The following is an 18,352-nucleotide window of genomic DNA, read 5'->3' as shown; positions in this document are numbered from 1 at the left end:
GCTGGAGAGACTATGCCACCCAGCTGGCCTGTGAACGCCTTGGGGTTCCCCGGGGAGAGCTGGAAGAAGTAGCTAGGGAGAGGGAAGTCTGGGCTTCCCTGCTAAAGCTGTTGACCCTGCGACCTGGCCCCATGGATGGATGGATGGATGGATGGATGGATGGTTGGTGGTCGGTCCTGACTCCATTTATTTTACCGTGCTGCGATATACGAGGTTAAATAACATGTCGGCTTCGATTGAGTTAATCTGTTGTATACCCTCATTCTCGACAATCAGTTTCGTTCTGCACTCTCAATTAGGAATAATGTCAGTTTTGGTGGAATTTGATGGATTTAAAAAAAATCTGATATCTTTGTTTGTTTAAAAGAGACATAAGATACCGACCACATTTCTTTTTCATTTTGCTTCCAATATTTGGAGCCTCAAAAGCGGGGAAGACAAATAATTCAACAGTTAAAAAGAATGCTTGGTGTATCGAAAAATAATGACAGCGAGAGCACAGCAGTGAAGTCGAAGAAGTGTACCTGATCATCAAATGAACAAACTTCCCCCATCCATTCTCCGAACCCATTGTAATGCCCTTGAATGCTGAAAGAAGGATGTACGCAGTCGCTGATGAAATCCGTCGTTTTTAATAAACAAAAGGAGCAATAACACACACATTCATAGGAGTTGCTGTTCGCCACAACTCACGCCCATGCGCTCCACACTCAGACTAACTGACCAACATTCCCCCAACCTGGCTCCTCACCCCTGTGACGTCACACAAATACAAGAAACAGATATTACACCACTTAGCAGCATTAGTGTAAGTTTCGAAATTATCTTGGGTGCAAAAAAGGAAGAAAATAAATACCACTTTGGTGATTTATTCCAATGTAGTTCACTCTCACATACCAGAACGTCTCTAAAAGAACTTGCTGCCTTCAAACTGAACTTAAAAGTTGATTTTGCCTTTGCGTTATTTCAGCGCAATTTAACATGTCGTCCTAGCTAATGAAAAAAGTGTTCTGTGCCGGGAATATTCTGTCGATTATATCTATCATATAAGGACTACAGTATATGCATTGAATCGTCATCATCAGGCGCCGACAGGTATGTCAGCCTCGGTCACACGCTCCCTAGTATTATCCCTGTTTTTGTCATTTTCGTTTGTTTTTGGCGACCCTGAGCGGCTTACTTACACGAGGGAAAAGTTGCTGCGCATTGGGGAGTCTACGCTCGGTCTTTTTTCACCAGTACACGAAAATCCACAAGGTTTTTCGGAGCTAATCGCGAGCGGAGTGGCTGCGCTGTACGCAGCATGGAAACGCCGCCGGAGGAGGGGGAAGCGAGCCGGCGTGCTCGTCAAGCTCCGGCAGCGCGGATTTCGAACCCCGCTCCCATCGATCCATCTTGCCAATCTACGATCTCTGCCAAACAAGATGGATGAACTTCTTCTCCTCACATCCATCCATCCATCCATCCATCCATCATCTACCGCTTATCCGGGGCCGGGTCGCGGGGGCAACAGCTTTAGCAGGGAAGCCCAGACTTCCCTCTCCCTAGCTACTTCTTCCAGCTCTCCCCGGGGGATCCCGAGTCGTTCCCAGGCAAGCTGGGTGACATAGTCTCTCCAGCGTGTCCTGGGTCTTCCTCGGGGTCTCCTCCCGGTGGGACATGACCGGAACACCTCACCGGGGAGGCGCTCAGGAGGCATCCGAATCAGATGCCCAAGCCACCTCATCTGGCTCCTCTCGATGTGGAGGAGAAGCGGCTCGACTCTGAGCCCCTCCCGGATGACTGAGCTTCTCACCTTATCTCTAAGGGAGAGCCCGGACACCCTGCGGAGAAAACTCATTTCAGCCGCTTGTATCCGGGATCTCGTTCTTTCGGTCACGACCCATAGCTCGTGACCATAGGTGAGGGTTGGGACGTAGATCGACCGGTAAATTGAGAGCTTCGCCCTTTGGCTCAGCTCCTTCTTCACCACGACAGACCGATACAACGTCCGCATCACAGCAGACGCTGCACCGATCCGCCTGTCGATCTCCCGCTCCCTCCTACCCCCACTCGTGAACAAGACCCCAAGATACTTGAACTCCTCCACTTGGGGTAAGATCTCCTCCCCGACCCGGAGGGGGCACTCCACCCTTTTCCGACTGAGGACCATGGTTTCAGATTTGGAGGTGCTGATTTTCATCCCAACCGCTTCACACTCGGCTGCGAAACGCTCCAGTGAGAGTTGGAGAGCCCCGTTTGAAGGAGCTAACAGCACCACATCATCTGCAAAAAGCAGGGATGTAATACTGAGGCCCCCAAAACGGACCCCCTCAACGCTTCGGCTGCGCCTAGAAATTCTGTCCATAAAGGTTAGGAACAGAATCGGCGACAAAGGGCAGCCTTGGCGGAGTCCTACCCTCACTGGAAACGATTCCGACTTACTGCCGGCAATGCGAACAAAACTCTGACATCGGTGGTATAGTGACCGAACAGCCCGTATCAGGGGGTTCGGTACCCCATACCCACGAAGCACCCCCCACAGAACTCCCCGAGGGACACGGTCAAACGCCTTCTCCAAGTCCACGAAACACATGTAGACTGGTTGGGCGAATTCCCACATACCCTCAAGGACCCTGCTAAGGGTGTAGAGCTGGTCCACTGTTCCACGGCCGGGACGAAAACCACACTGCTCCTCCTCAATCTGAGGCTCGACTTCCTGACGGACCCTCCTCTCCAGCACCCCTGAATAGACCTTACCAGGGAGGCTGAGGAGTGTGATCCCTCTGTAGTTGGAACACACCCTCCGGTCCCCCTTTTTAAAAAGAGGGACTACCACCCCGGTCTGCCAATCCAGAGGCACTCTCCCTGTTGACCACGCGATGTTGCAGAGGCGTGTCAACCAGGACAGCCCCACAACATCCAGAGCCTTGAGGAACTCCGGGCGGATCTCATCCACCCCTGGGGCCTTGCCACCGAGGAGCTTTTTAACCACATCGGTGACTTCAACCACAGAGATAGGAGAGCCCACCTCAGAGTCCCCAGGCTCTGCTTCCTCCAACGAAGGCGTGTTGGTGGAGTTGAGGAGGTCTTCGAAGTACTCTGCCCACCGGTTCACAACGTCCCGAGTCGAAGTCAGCAGCGCCCCATCCCCACTGTACACAGTGTTAGTGGTGCACTGCTTCCCCCTCCTGAGACGTCGGATGGTGGACCAGAATTTCCTCGAAGCCGTCCGGAAGTCGGCTTCCATGGCCTCACCGAACTCTTCCCACGCTCGGGTTTTTGCCTCGGCGACCACCGAAGCCGCGGTCCGCTTGGCCAGTCGATACCCGTCAGCTGCCTCTGGGGTCCCACAGGCCATAAAGGCTCGATAGGACTCCTTCTTCAGCTTGACGGCATCCCTTACTGCTGGTGTCCACCAGCGAGTACGGGGATTGCCGCCACGACAGGCACCAACCACCTTACGGCCACAACTCAGATTGGCCGCCTCAACAATAGAGGCACGGAACATGGTCCACTCGGACTCAATGTCCCCCGTCTCCCCCGGAACATGGGAAAAGCTCTGTCGGAGGTGGGAGTTGAAACTCCTTCTGACAGGGGATACCGCCAGACGCTCCCAACAAACCCTCACAATACGTTTGGGTCTACCAGGACGGACCGGCATCTTCCCCCACCATCGGAGCCTACTCACCACCAGGTGGTGATCAGTTGACAGCTCCGCCCCTCTCTTCACCCGAGTGTCCAGAACATGCGGCCGTAAATCCGATGATACAACTACAAAGTCGATCATCGAACTGCGGCCTAGGGTGTCCTGGTGCCAAGTGCACATATGGACACCCTTATGTTTGAACAAGGTGTTCGTTATGGACAATCCGTGACGAGCACAGAAGTCCAATAACAAAACACCACTCGGGTTTTGATCAGGGGGGCCGTTCCTCCCAATCACGCCCCTCCAGGTATCACTGTCATTGCCCACGTGAGCATTGAAGTCCCCCAGCAGAACAATGGAGTCCCCAGCAGGAGTACTCTCCAGCACACCCTCCAAGGACTCCAAAAAGGGTGGGTATGCTGAGCTGCTGTTTGGTGCATATGCACAAACAACAGTCAGGACCCGTCCACCCACCCGAAGGCGGAGGGAGGCAACCCTCTCGTCTACTGGTGTGAACCCCAATGTACAGGCACTGAGCCGGGGGGCAATGAGTATGCCCACACCTGCTCTGCGCCTCTCACCGTGAGCAACTCCAGAGTGGAAGAGAGTCCAACCCCTCTCGAGAGAACTGGTACCAGAACCCAGGCTGTGTGTGGAGGCAAGTCCGACTATATCCAGTCGGAAATTCTCTGCCTCATACACCAGCTCGGGCTCCTTCCCTGCCAGAGAGGTGACATTCCATGTCCCAAGAGCTAGCTTCTGCAGCCGAGGATCGGACCGCCAGGGTCCCCGCCTTTGGCTGCCGCCCAGCTCACATTGCACCCGACCCCTTTGGCCCCTCTCATGGGTGGTGAGCCCATGGGAAGGGGGACCCACGTTGTCTCTTCGGGCTGTGCCCGGCCGGGCCCCATGGGTGTAAGCCCGGCCACCAGGCGCCTGCCAACGAGCCCCACCTCCAGGTCTTCTCTTCTCCTCACAAAGACCAACAAAACCTTTGCACGTTCGGCTGCGCTCTGCTTCACTGAAACCTGGCTCAGTGACCGCCACCCAGATTCTGCGCTACATCTACCCGGCTTCCGCCTTCTCCGAGCCGACCGCGACACGGAGCTATCAGGAAAATCGAAAGGTGGTAGGATTTGCTTCTATATCAACGAAGAATGGTGCACTGATGTCACGAAGCTCCACGCACACTGCAGCCCGGACCTGGAGTCGCTGTCTTTAAACTGCAAGCCATTCTACTCGCCACGCGAGTTTTCCTCCTTTTTACTAGTCGGTGTTTACATTGCGCCACAAGCTAACGCTAACACGGCGATACAAACGCTAGCCGAACAAGTAAACAAACTCGAACTAAAATACCCTGAGTCACCCCTGATCATTTTGGGCGATTTTAATAGAGCACATCTTAACCGTGAACTTCCCAGATATAAGCAGCACATCGACTGTTTCACCAGAGGAGGCAACATTCTAGACCACTGCTATACAACAATCAAAAATGCATACCGATCGGTCGCCCGTGCAGCATTGGGTCTTTCTGTCCACAATTTAATCCACTTAATACCTACATACAGACAGAAACTCAAATGTGTTAAACCAGTTGTTAAGACTGTGAAAAAATGGACAGATGAAGCAAACTTAGCTCTACAAGAATGCTTAGACTGCACTGATTGGGGCGTCTTTGAAACTTCAACGGGCACACTGGATGAATACACAGACACTGTAACATCATACATCAGTTTCTGTGAGGACATGTGTGTACCAACGAAGTCCTTACGCTCCTTCAACAATAACAAGCCATGGTTTACTCCCAAACTCGGGCAACTCAGGAAAGAGAAAGAGGCCGCATTTAGAAGTGGAGATCGGGCACTGTACAAACATGCCCGAAACCAATTGACAAAGGAAATTAACATCGCTAAGAGAAGCTATGCAGAGAGGCTGAAAAACCAGTTCTCTGCTAACGACTCTGCATCTGTATGGAATGGCCTGAAAGCAATCACTAACTGTAGAATGCCATCCCCCCAAACAGTGAACAATAAGGGTCTTGCTAATGAACTAAACATGTTTTTCTGCCGATTTGAAAAGGACACCCCCATTTCCCACACACACCCAACTCTACCAGAAACCACTCTACCTACCCCCCCACCCTCTTTTTCTCCACTACAGATCCACGAACAGGACGTGAGACGGCTCTTCAAGCAGCAAAAGATCAAGAAAGCTCCGGGGCCCGACAAAGTGTCCCCCTCCTGCCTGAAAGTCTGCGCTGACCAGCTGGCTCCGGTCTTCACACAAAACTTCAAGAGATCCCTGGAGCTGTGTGAGGTCCCATCCTGCTTCAAACAGTCTACCATCATCCCAGTTCCCAAGAAATCTGCAACATCGGAACTGAACGACTATAGGCCTGTCGCCCTGACGTCTGTGGTCATGAAGTCCTTTGAACGCCTTGTGCTGAACCACCTAAAGAATGTCACTGGACCCCTGCTGGACCCTCTCCAGTTTGCCTACCGGGCAAACAGGTCTGTGGAAGATGCAGTCAACATAGGTCTGCACTACATCCTCAAGCACCTCGACAGCACAGGGACCTACGCAAGGATTCTGTTTGTGGATTTCAGCTCTGCGTTCAACACCATCATCCCGGAACTCTTCACCCCCAAACTACTCCACCTCGGTGTGTCCCCGACGATCTGCCAGCGGATCCTCAGCTTCCTGACGGGACGGACACAACAGGTGAGACTGGGAGCAACAACATCATCAATACGCACCACCAGCACTGGAGCCCCACAGGGATGTGTCCTCTCGCCACTGCTCTTCTCTCTCTACACCAGGCATGTCCAAAGTCCGGCCCGCGGGCCAAATCCAGCCCACGGTCGAATTTCATCCGGCCCTCGGCCCCTGTCATAAAATCAGTGCCGTCTGGCCCGCAGGTTGGGCGCAATGGAACACGTGTTGCATTGACTGAGGTCTCGTAGACTGGTGAGTGATGTTTCATAGAGTACTGCTTCCCTCTAGTGGCTAAATGAGTAATAGCATTTAGACACTAGAGGGCATCACTCACGAGTTAACAAGACATCACTCCGTGTTTATATTGACTGATATGTCATATTTCAAATGATCCTTGCAGTTGTGGATATGTGTATTGCTTGTTCATTTCCCTGTTGTTCGAGTCAAAGGTTTGTGACTATTGAAAAGTCATGGTGATACATTTCATGTTTCAAATCAATCAATTTGCACTCGGGAGACTTCTGTTTAAGAAAAAGTCAAGTGAATAAGCAGTTGCATGTGATATACCTGTTTCAAATGAACCAAAAGAAATTCTTAAGATTGTTGAAATTAAAATAAAAATGGAAATGTGAAACAGACTGGCTTACTAAAATTTGTTGAACAATATTGTTGTTCAATGTAAAGAATGTCAGCCAAGGTCGGCCCCCCGACATTTTACCACATAAAATCTGGCCCCCTTGGCAAAAAGTTTGGACACCCCTGCTCTACACAAACGATTGCACCTCAACAGATCCAGCTGTCAAACTCATAAAGTTCGCAGACGACACCACGGTCATCGGTCTCATCAAAGACGGCGACGAGTCTGCGTACCGCCAACAAGTGGAGCAGCTGGAGCTCTGGTGCAGCCGACACAACCTCGGGCTGAACACGCTCAAGACTGTAGAGATGATCGTGGACTTCAGGAAAGATTCTTCTCCACAGTTGCCCCTCACACTATCCAACTGCCCTGTGTCAACCGTCGAGACCTTCAAGTTCCTGGGAATCACAGTCTCCCAGGACATGAAGTCGGAAGTCAACACCATCTCCATCCTGAAAAGGGCCCGGCAGCGGATGTACTTCCTGAGGCTGCTGAGGAACCATGGCCTGCCACAGGAGGTGCTACGACAGTTCTACACGACAGTCAGCGAATCAATCCTGTGTTCTTCCATCACGGTTTGGTTTGGGGCCGCCACAAAAAAGGACAAAATCCGACTTCAACGGACAGTTAGGACGGCAGAAAAAATCGTTGTCACCGCCCTACCCACTCTTGAGGACTTGCATACTGCAAGAATCAAGACAAGGGCACGGAAAATCCTCCTGGATCCCCCGCACCCTGCCCACCACCTTTTTCAGCCACTCCCCTCAGGCAGACGCTACAGATCCATGCGCACCAAATCCAGTAGACACTTAAACAGCGTCTTCCCTCTAGCCATTAACTCCTTAAACCAGGCATGTCCAAAGTCCGGCCCGCGGTCGAATTTCATCCGGCCCTCGGCCCCTGTCATAAAATCAGTGCCGTCTGGCCCGCAGGTTGGGCGCAATGGAACACGTGTTGCATTGACTGAGGTCTCGTAGACTGGTGAGTGATATTTCATAGAGTACTGCTTCCCTCTAGTGGCTAAATGAGTAATAGCATTCACTAAATGAGTAATAGCATTTAGACACTAGAGGGCATCACTCACGAGTTAACAAGACATCACTCCGTGTTTATATTGACTGATATGTCATATTTCAAATCATCCTTGCAGTTGTGGATATGTGTATTGCTTGTTCATTTCCCTGTTGTTCGAGTCAAAGGTTTTGTGACTATTGAAAAGTCATGGTGATACATTTTATGTTTCAAATCAATCAATTTGCACTCAGGAGACTTCTGTTTAAGAAAAAGTCAAGTGAATAAGCAGTTGCATGTGATATACCTGTTTCAAATGAACCAAAAGAAATTCTTAAGATTGTTGAAATTAAAATAAAAATCGAAATGTGAAACAGACTGGCTTAGTAAAATTTGCTGAACAATATTGTTGTTCAATGTAAAGAATGTCAGCCAAGGTCGGCCCCCCGACATTTTACCACAAAATCTGGCCCCCTTGGCAAAAAGTTAGGACACCCCTGCCTTAAACAGTCACTGACGTAGTCACTCTTCTTGCACCACAAAATGGTACTACAAAACTACTGGTTACTCTAAAATGGTTCAATGATTTTGTTGTTTCCGATGATACTAGGGCAGTGTGTTATACCGGAGACAAATTCCTTGTGTGTTGTACATACTTGGCCAATAAAGATGATTCTGATTCTGAACTTTACGACAGCAGTTCGGCATGCCGTAAAGAACTGCTATCGGGTTACCACAGCAACCGACCTCGTGCTTGTGAAGAGAACGTGTCTTCGTTACTGTTATACTGGCCTGCACTGTTCCCGAGCGACTAGTTAAGAACCTCTGTTAATCACAACTCTGTGAGTGGACATTCTTCAATAACATTACATGGTGTCAGAAGTCGACGAAGGACCTGCAGCTTCGGATAATGGCAAAGTTTAACATCCCCAGGAAACTTTCCGTTTGACCGCCCGACGGAATGGGCTGTAGTGATGGGACGATGATACCTCAAGGAGTGTATTGACCCAGTTCACAAACTGTGCCAGCACTATATTGACACTGTGTTGGTCACCCAATAGTGATCCCTGCAGTAGTTATATAATAATATAAAACTGCATTCAGAGGGAAGCAGCAGTGGAAAAACAAAAAACAAGTGAGTGGGGAGAACACTGAGCAAAAATGTGGAAGATGTGGTAAAATTAAGCATAGAGAGCAAAGTAAATGTCCAGCGATGACGTCTACATGCAACAAGTGAAAAAAGGTGGGTCACTGGGAAAGAATGTGCCACAGTAAGTCCATCAAAGAAGTGACGGACGAGGAGACTGTTTCACAGACACCATATTTCCTTGGGGCTGTCACAGACACTACCAGAGAGAGTGATAAATGGACTAGAAATTGTCATCGGTCCAACACCAGTTAAATTTAAAATTGATACTGAAGCAGATTTAAACATCATGGAGAAAGAGACATTCGACATGTTAGTCCCTGAAGAGAGACTTGTGCAGTCCAAATCCCCCCAATGAATGTCATGTTTCGGTTTGTGACCAACAGATGGCACTGTGGGGCTTTTCCATGCAGCTGCAGACCTGTTGGTCGTTAGGTAATTAGTGGCTTTAAAAGGACTCCAGGCCGACGACTAATGGTTGGGTCATTGTTGCTCTTTGCTGCTGACATGTTTGTTTGTCAGTCATGTTTTTGGTCATGTTTCTGTTAGTGATCGTTTTGAGCTTCAGTCATGGGTTTTTGTTTGATAGGATTTAGTTTTCTGAGTTTTAATACAATTCGTCAAGTACACCCTGCTCCTCTCTCCTTCCTGCTTTTTGGGGTCCACCACGCAAACGTGACAATGAATAGCCCTGGTGGTCAGCTAAACTGTGTTGGAAAATTCCAGGCAAATGCAAAGTGTTAAGGAATTATTCCGCTAGAAGTAGTAGTAGAACATTGTTGAGGAATGTCATCTTGCTAAGAGAACTATTGATACTTGTCTCTGTCCTGAACATCTGCTGTAGTACTTAAAACAAAGAATGTACTGTGAAGTTTAGAGCCTATTTCCCTTTGGTTAATTAACAGCCCCCCAAGAGTTTTCTTGCCTCCACCACCTCATAAAAGTCCCTGAAGGCTGTCAAGTGCCCTCAAAGAGGAACCCTAATCTCAAGATCTGTGACCAGCAGCAGTGGTCTATACTTTGTCATCATATCAAGATCGAACTTTGCTTGATCTTCCTTATCTCTGCTTTTTACTTGGTTATGGTGTTGTTCCTTCCGGTTGGTTGTGTTTGTTCAGACACTGAAAGAAACAATGTACAATGCGGTTGAAGGTATTTCCTGCTCACTGTTATTACAATCACCTTGAGTGCCCTCGACCCCCACCACTTCTGGGGCCCCCTCTCCACGGGACATGTTTTAGTGGAGCTGTTATCTCAGATATCTGTGTTCCTGCCATCGCACCAAATGGGGGGTAGTGGTGGTCTGGTCTCACCTCACCGCTCCTGGCTTCCTCCGGCCACACCGGGTCAGATGACATGTGACTTTCTTTGTTTCGGGATTTGCATGAGAGGCGTACCTCCCCGCCTCTCATTATCATATCGTCTCTATATAATCTCATGAATGTGTTTCTTCGGGGCTTCCTGATGAAATCTGAGACTCACAGGAGCCCGAATCGATTCGTGTTGCGTTGTCATAAACTGAAGAAAAGACTACGTTGTGTTGGGTCTTCTTCCACCTTATCGAGAGATAAAAGAACCTGTAACCAAGGAGGGCCAAGAGCAAATTGACAGCTCCCATTCCTCAAAAGTACAAAGGAAAGTATTATTCATTTCCAGTGTTTGTGATCCACAGCCAGACGTCTAATAACCTACTAGGCAAAGAGACAGCATGTGCAATGGGACTAGTAAAACGCATTGAGGAAGTGCACAATGCATTCGGCGAGCATGGAACTCTTGAGACGGAGCCAGTCAAAATAAAACTCAAAGATAACACAGAACCATATGCAGTTCACACAGCTCGTCGAGTCACTCTGCCGCTTTTGCGGAAGGTAAAAGAGGAATTGCAGCGCATGGAGAAAAACAAGGGAACTGAACCAACAGACTGGTGCGCACCAATGGTGCCCGTCCCAAGAAAAAATGGCCACTTGCGCATCTGTGTGGATCATTTAGCTGTGTGGGAAAAGGCTAAATGAGGCTGTGAAAGGAGAAAGATTTGTCCTCCCACCTGCCGAGGAAATCACTGCAAAACTGTGTGGCACAACCACGTTTCCGTCACTTGACACAGCTTCAGGGTTCTGGCAGATACCCCTCCATCCACAAAGCAGCGACTGAATTTCAAAAACTGTGTTCCGGCTAATTATTTTTCAGATGATGAGAGCAAGGCAGGGTGTTAAAATAAATTATAATATGAGAGCACATGATTTAAGGAGTTGGGTTCAACAGTATGCTCAAACGTCAGTATGTTTGTGTTTATCTTGTTCCGGATGCCATATATTTATGGCAGTTTACGGAAATGTCATGAATGTTATCTCACTGTCGCAATATTTTCCCATGTACGTGCGGACACTTTACGTTCGTTGAATTGTCATGTGTGAAGAAGAACGGGAAGACGAACACAAATAAAAGGAAACAAACTACAGCTACTGAAGTGGCGTGTTAGTGCTGTGACTCCAGAAATGAACACAAAAATATGGACATCCAAGCTGGAAACTCAACTTCATCTCATAGCTTTTGAACAATTTACGAGTTTAGATTTTTTACGTTTTACGTTTCTGTCTTACAGTACGCCACATCTGGAATTGCAAAACAACGTAAAAAACATTTGGCCTTTGAATTTGCGAAATTTCAAAAAATGCAGGCACGCACCAAGTTACCTCAATTTAGATGAGAACATGTTAAATTCTCGAGTCTACAACTTTACAAACAGTTAAAATAACTTGAACTAAACTGTAGCCTCTTTAAAATTGAGCTGAAGATTCATTCCTCCAAGGCGTAATACTGTTTTCTCGTAATTCCCATGAAGTTTGTCTGAATGGAGTTGCCGTACGTTGTTTGAGCACTGCTGCCGAACCGCTGCACCCTAAACAACGATCTGGCTTCGATTGTAAAAGGAAGAATAAAAAAATTATTAAAAAGAAAACTAACCGAACTTTTTTATTCTCGAATTGTGGCTAAACGCACATTAGCCTCGAAGCAGGACGCCCGTAATTACTTCATTGGACCAAAATATTATTTCAAGCTTCTGGGCCTAGCTTAGCTTAGTTAGCATAGCTTGCGAGCCGCTTTGTCGCGAAGCAAAGATCAAGTCTGAACGTAAACTGTTGTGATATTTTCGAAAAATGTGCGCAAGACGAATCTCAGAGTACAAGGAGCAACTTTATGGGAAAAAAGAAGACAGCGAGGCTGTTTTCAAGATGTCTCGATTTGGTTCACGGCGACCAGGTTAGTCACTTTCAATTCTTACTCTGGAGTAGTGATGGGACGATGATACCTCAAAGAATGTATTGACCCACTCCACAAACTGTGTCTGCCCTATATTGACAATGTGTTGGTCACCCAAGAGTGACCTGTGCAGTAGTTATAAAATCATTGCAGGTAAAGAAATTCGTTGTGTTAATGCTAAACTGAGTTGGTACGTAAAATATAGCAAATTTGAGTTACAATTCAGATTTTTAACTTATGGAGAAAATTTTGGTTAAATCGTGTGAAATGAAAGACAAAAGTGACTAGTTTATGGATTTTTATTGAGGAACACAAGTTTTTGGAGTGTCTCAGCTCCAAGGCGATTTCTCCTCTTCGACACCAGCTCTCCAGCCTCAGAAAATACTCTTACACATGGTTAAGATGACGATAGTGAGCAGAGAGTTTTAAATGAAAGTTGATGCAGATGTGGATGTTTTCTGGTTACATTTCCAATATTGTAAAGGGTCTTGGTTTCTGGGTGTGTTTGCTTCTGACAGGCAGCGTTGAACTTCAATTATAAGATAAAATGAAGAAAGCAACTGTAAGCCTCTTTAACTGACTATCAATATGTATAACCTGTCATTCACTTGATAAAGTGGGTGCAATGCGCCACCGAAAAAAAAAAAAAAACAGTAAACAATGCTCAAAGGAGAAAAAGATTTACCAAGATAGAAAGTATTCCACACTGGGGAAAACTTCTTAGAACGATCCATAATTTTGCAAAACTCCGGCCAAGAAACCCACGACATGTTGATACAGTTTGTGTCCTTAAAGGTTTTCTTATCTTTTCTTATCATATACTGTATCGTAAAGAGTGTGGGACTTCACTATTTGTTTGTTTGTTTGTTTATTGAACACTGTATGAGGTAAGAATCAACGGCTTTTTATCACATTTACACAACACTTTATGAATACAAGTAATGAACAAATCTTAAATATGGCAGAGAATGTGTTTCCTTTTTTAGTTTTGATTTTGAGCAGCAAATTTGAAGTGGTGCTCACCACTTCAATTTTTTTGATTAATCAAAATTGCACAAATTTTCACTTGAAAGAATAGTGAACAATCTTTTTCACTTTTTTCCCAACAATTTTTTCTGTTAGTTTCAAATAGTGTGTAAATTGAATACACTTCATCTTCAGCATGTGTCATCTTCACTTTTGTAAGTGGCCACGCCCCCTTTTTTCATCACAAGCCACTCTCATCCCTGTGTATTTTCCATCAAGAGTGATCAAGCCAGCTGCCACAATTTTTCAAACGCTGCAAGAGCCAGTTTCAAAATAAAAGCCTTGCAAGACATTTGACGTCCATGTATTAGTTGAAAGAGTTGTGCGCATTGCGTCAATCCAAACAACATACACTTGAGGCGAAGTCAACTGTTTAAGAAACACAGGAGCTGTCTGACACGCGTTTTTCAGCCAATCATATACAAAAAAACATTTTGTTGACCGGTAAATCTCAGTCTCATTGGATACACACATCATTCTGCAGCTAGAAGCAAGGCTAGATTTTTCATGACTTTGGAGCCTTATTTTCTACATTCAAAATTGCCATCGTTGTTAACACACGACTTTGTGTTGTAACAAATGTACTAATTACTTTTTTCTCACAGACTTGAAAATTGTGTAATACTGTAGAACAGTGGCCCCCAAACTTTTTTCTGTGAGGGCCACATAACTTTTCGCTTCTCTGATGGGGGGTCAGTTTGTAACAGCAAAAGTGTGACTGCAAGAGACCTAGACGTAAAAATGTATTGTTTCCCAGAAACCCACACAAAATCAAATTAACTTTTTTTGATACACTTGCGGTATTAAAGACGTCTTTCTTCTCGGGACACACCACCTCCGCGACAGCATTCATGTATTTCTTGACAAACTCTCCTTACCGCTGCTTGCTATCAGTTGAGCAAACCGAAAGCTAGCCCAAACAGATGGCTGGGTCAGCTGAGCTTGGCGTACAAATGTATTTTGCTGAGCTAACGTTCCTCTTTTTAGCGTTGACAGTTTGTCTGCTCTCATTTGTCCATGCAAAAAATCATACTTGTTGTCGTGACGGGATTCATAGTGTCTCCGCAAACACTTTGAATACCGCCACCGACAGATGAGACAGACAATCTTTTTTTTGCATTGGAAAAAAAAAACGTTTATCCATTTTGGGTTAAATTCCCTATATTCCGAATATTTTTTTTTCCTCTTACCTCACCTTTTCGCCACGATTACGTTCTCTTTGAGAGGGACGGGTTTAGGATTTTTTTTTTCTGGGGTTGCTAGATAACGGCACAGACCGCAGAAGGATGGAAAAAATGTCATGTTATATGTGTTTATGAAATTCTTACTCGCTAATGGTTAATCATGAAAATAGTTCATAACTAAGGAATATTATATTGCAAAAGCCAAATTTTATGATAAAATACAAATATACATAGATGAAAAATAAATCAAAAGACTCTGGTATTGTTCAGGGGGGCCGGACCAAATTTGGAGGCGGGCCGTAGTTTGGTGACTACTGCTGTAGAACCATTCTTTGAAGCCTTTGTATTCATCTTTGAATCTTTGATTTTAGTGGGTAGCACACTATCAAACCCAAGAATACAGTTGGACTAATAATTTCTTAAAGGGTCTTAAAAATACAGCATGAAGTCACTAAATATGAACTAAGTACGAAAACTTGGTGTCTGTATCATGAATATTCGAGGTCAGGACTGCTTTTGACTTATCCACCACGCAAAATGTGCAATGTCAGACTCTGCACGAGTCTGTGGAAATAACCACGGATAAAACAAAAATAATTCATTTTAAAAAATCCTCTGTGAGACGTCACCTTACCGTGGTGGAGGGGTTTATGTGTCCCAATGATCCTAGGAGCTAAGTTGTCTGGGGCTTTATGTCCCTGGCAGGGTCACCCATGGCAAACAAGTCCTAGGTGAGGGACCAGACAAAACACGACTCACAAGCCCCTTATGATCAATAAAATCAATGGCACTCACTTTCCCTTGCCCGGACGCGGGTCACCGGCGCCCCCCTCTGGAGACAGGCCTGGAGGTGGGGCTTGTTGTCGAGCGCCTGGTGGCCTGGCCTCCACCCATGGGGCCCGGCCGGGCTCTGCCCGAAGAGGCAATGTGGGTCCCCCTTCTCATGGTCTCACCACCCGTGGGAGGGGTCAAAGGAGTCGGGTGCAGTGTGAGCTGGGCGGCAGCCAATGGCAAGGACCCTGGCGGTCCGATCCTCGGCTTCAGAAGCTAGCTCTAGGGACATGGAATGTCATCTCTGGCAGGAAAGGAGCCTGACCTGGTGTGTGAGGTCGAGAAGTTCCGACTGGATATAGTCGGACTTGCCTTAGCACACAGCCTGGTACCAGTTCTCTCGAGAGGGGTTGGACTCTCTTCCACTCTGGAGTTGCTCACGGTGAGAGGCGCAGAGCAGGTGTGGGCATACTCATTGCCCCCTGGCTGGACATTGGGGTTCACACTGGTAGACGAGAGGGTTGTTTCCCTCTGCCTTCGGGTGGGGGGACGGGTCCTGACTGTTGTTTGTGCATATGCACCTAACAGCAGCTCAGCATACCCACCCTTTTTGGAGTCCTTGGAGGGTGTGCTGGAGAGTATCGGTCTGTTGTGGTAAAGAATGAGCTGAGCCAAAGGGCGAAGCTCTCAATTTACCGGTCGATCTACGTTCCAACCCTCATCTTATGGTCACGAGCTATGGGTCGTGACCGAAAAAATGAAATCCCGAATACAAGCGGCCAAAATGAGTTTTCTCCGCAGGGTGTCCGGGCTCTCCCTTAGAGATAAGGTGAGAAGCTCGGTCATCCGGGAGAGGCTCAGAGTCGAGCCGCTTCTCCTCCACATCGAGAGGATCCAGATGAAGTGGCTTGGGCATCAGATTTGGATGCCTCCTGAACGCCTCCCTGGTGAGGTGTTCTGGGCATGTCCCACCGGGAGGATACCCCGAGGAAGACCCAGGACACGTTGGAGAGACCATGTCATCCAGCTGGCCTGGGAACGCCTCGGGATCCCCCGGGGAGAGCTGGAAGAAGTAGCTAGGGAGAGGGAAGTCTGGGCTTCCCTGCTAAAGCTGTTGCCCCCGCGACCCGGCCCCGGATAAGTGGAAGAAGATGGATGGATTAAAATAAAAATCCACCACCAGTAAGTGATTCCACTAATGTCACCGAGCAAGTCGTAATTTGAACTCATCTGGCTCTGAGCAAGTCGTAATTTGAACTCATCTGGCTCTCCTTGTAAACTTTATTGTAATTATCAACCATAATTCCATGTGTGTTTGTCTTCTCGTGTCTCTCAGACATCAGCGAAGATGCTTGTCCTGAGCGGTTGGATGCAGAGACTTCTCACATTAAAGAGGAAGAGGAGAACAACGAGGTACCCCAGTTGAAAGAGGAAGGAGAGCAGCAGGCCCCTTCATGTAAGAAAGAGGAGGAGGTAGAGCACCTTTGCACGAAAGTGGAGGTGGATGAGCCTCCCGACGTCAAAGAAGAGGAGGAGGAGAAGGGGATCTGCAAGTTGCCATCGACTGGTGTCCCTCTGAAGAGTATAAATGAGGCGGACAGAGAGGCGGAGCCTCCAAGCAGCAGCTCATGTCAACAGATGACAACACAAGGTATTGGAAACCACTGTGGACAACCAAAAGCAGCTCCACTCTCAGTTAGAGACAACACAATGTCAACCGCTGATGATAATGGTGAGAAACCGTTCACCTGTTCCGACTGCGGCCGGAAATTCTCTCGGAAGGGGCACTTAAAAAAACATGTAAGAACCCACAATGGTGAGAAACCTTTTTTGTGCTCGGTTTGTGGCCAAAGATTTTCTCGGAAGGGAGATTTACAAAACCACATAAGAATCCACACTGGTGAGAAACCTTTTTCGTGCTCAGTTTGTGGCCAAAGATTCTCTCATAGGGGAACCTTGAAATTACACACAAGAACCCACACTGGCGATAAACCTTTTGCCTGTTCAGATTGTGGCCGAAAATTCTCTCAGAAGGGAAACTTACAAATGCACATAAGAACCCACACTGGTGAGAAACCTTTTTCGTGCTCAGTTTGTGGCCAAAGATTTTCTCATAAGGGAAACTTACAAATGCACGTAAGAACCCACACTGGTGAGAAACCTTTTTCATGCTCAGTTTGCGGCCAAAGATTCTCTCAAAAGGGAAACTTACAAACGCACAAAATAACCCACACTGAGGAGAAACCTTTTGTTAGGTTAATTGTTTTTAGTTATGATACATTTGCATAGTATTAATGATAAATTGATTATCCCTGCAATGATAAATTGATGATGCCTGCAATGAAGAACGCTTATGCTTTTAATAAAGATATACCTGTAATTCTTTGAAATAATACATACTCACATTGCTTAGCGCTTGGCGCACTGTGTGGCAGTTGAGAGACGCATGATAAGTATGAAGACTAAACAGGAGCAAGGTTGAACGTGGATGGCGCAATCAACGCCATCTGCAACTTGATGTTTTTGTAACAATTGCGCACATGTATGTAATTTACACTCACATTCACACACATAGTCAAACAAGTTCAGTGTGTCTTCAACTGCCCCCACCCTTTAGGTTGGACACACCTATGTATTAGATTCCCAATAAATGAGAGGGCGAGCGGGGAGATCCTTGGGTAACGTGCAGAGAACTGAAACCTAATGCTTCTCCTCGTTCCCCCTTGGTACCAGAATTAAGTCTCCTGTCTCCTCCTTGGGTTTATTTCTACGTCAAATTGTGGACCTGACATTTTTGGGTGCTTGTCTGGGATCGCAATATACCCGATGCCTCCAGAAGAGGAGTTAACGGCCAGGAAGACCGTGGCCACGGCTGAAACACCCTTTTCAGGACTGGGTTTCGGCTCCTCCCCTGGGGGCTGAGGGTTGACGTGAAGCTGGCGGAGATAGGACTGCTCTTGGTAGCTAAGGAA

At 47.1% G+C, this 18,352-nt stretch overlaps 1 protein-coding gene across 1 annotated transcript; it reads left to right on the top strand.

Annotated features, from left to right (window-relative positions):
• Positions 1 to 11,990: 11,990 nt before the first annotated feature.
• On the top strand, positions 11,991 to 18,115 carry LOC127593072 (zinc finger protein OZF-like). Its single transcript, XM_052054290.1, has 2 exons — positions 11,991 to 12,399; positions 16,717 to 18,115. Exons 1-2 carry the CDS (start codon positions 12,297 to 12,299, stop codon positions 17,667 to 17,669), a joined length of 1,056 nt encoding a protein of 351 aa, XP_051910250.1. The 5' UTR covers positions 11,991 to 12,296; the 3' UTR covers positions 17,670 to 18,115.
• Positions 18,116 to 18,352: the final 237 nt, after the last annotated feature.

The sequence above is a fragment of the Hippocampus zosterae genome, chromosome 20, assembly GCF_025434085.1.
Source record: "Hippocampus zosterae strain Florida chromosome 20, ASM2543408v3, whole genome shotgun sequence".
NCBI lineage: Eukaryota > Metazoa > Chordata > Actinopteri > Syngnathiformes > Syngnathidae > Hippocampus > Hippocampus zosterae.
Note: the sequence above shows the minus strand (reverse complement) of the source record. Positions and strands in the feature narration are given on the sequence as shown.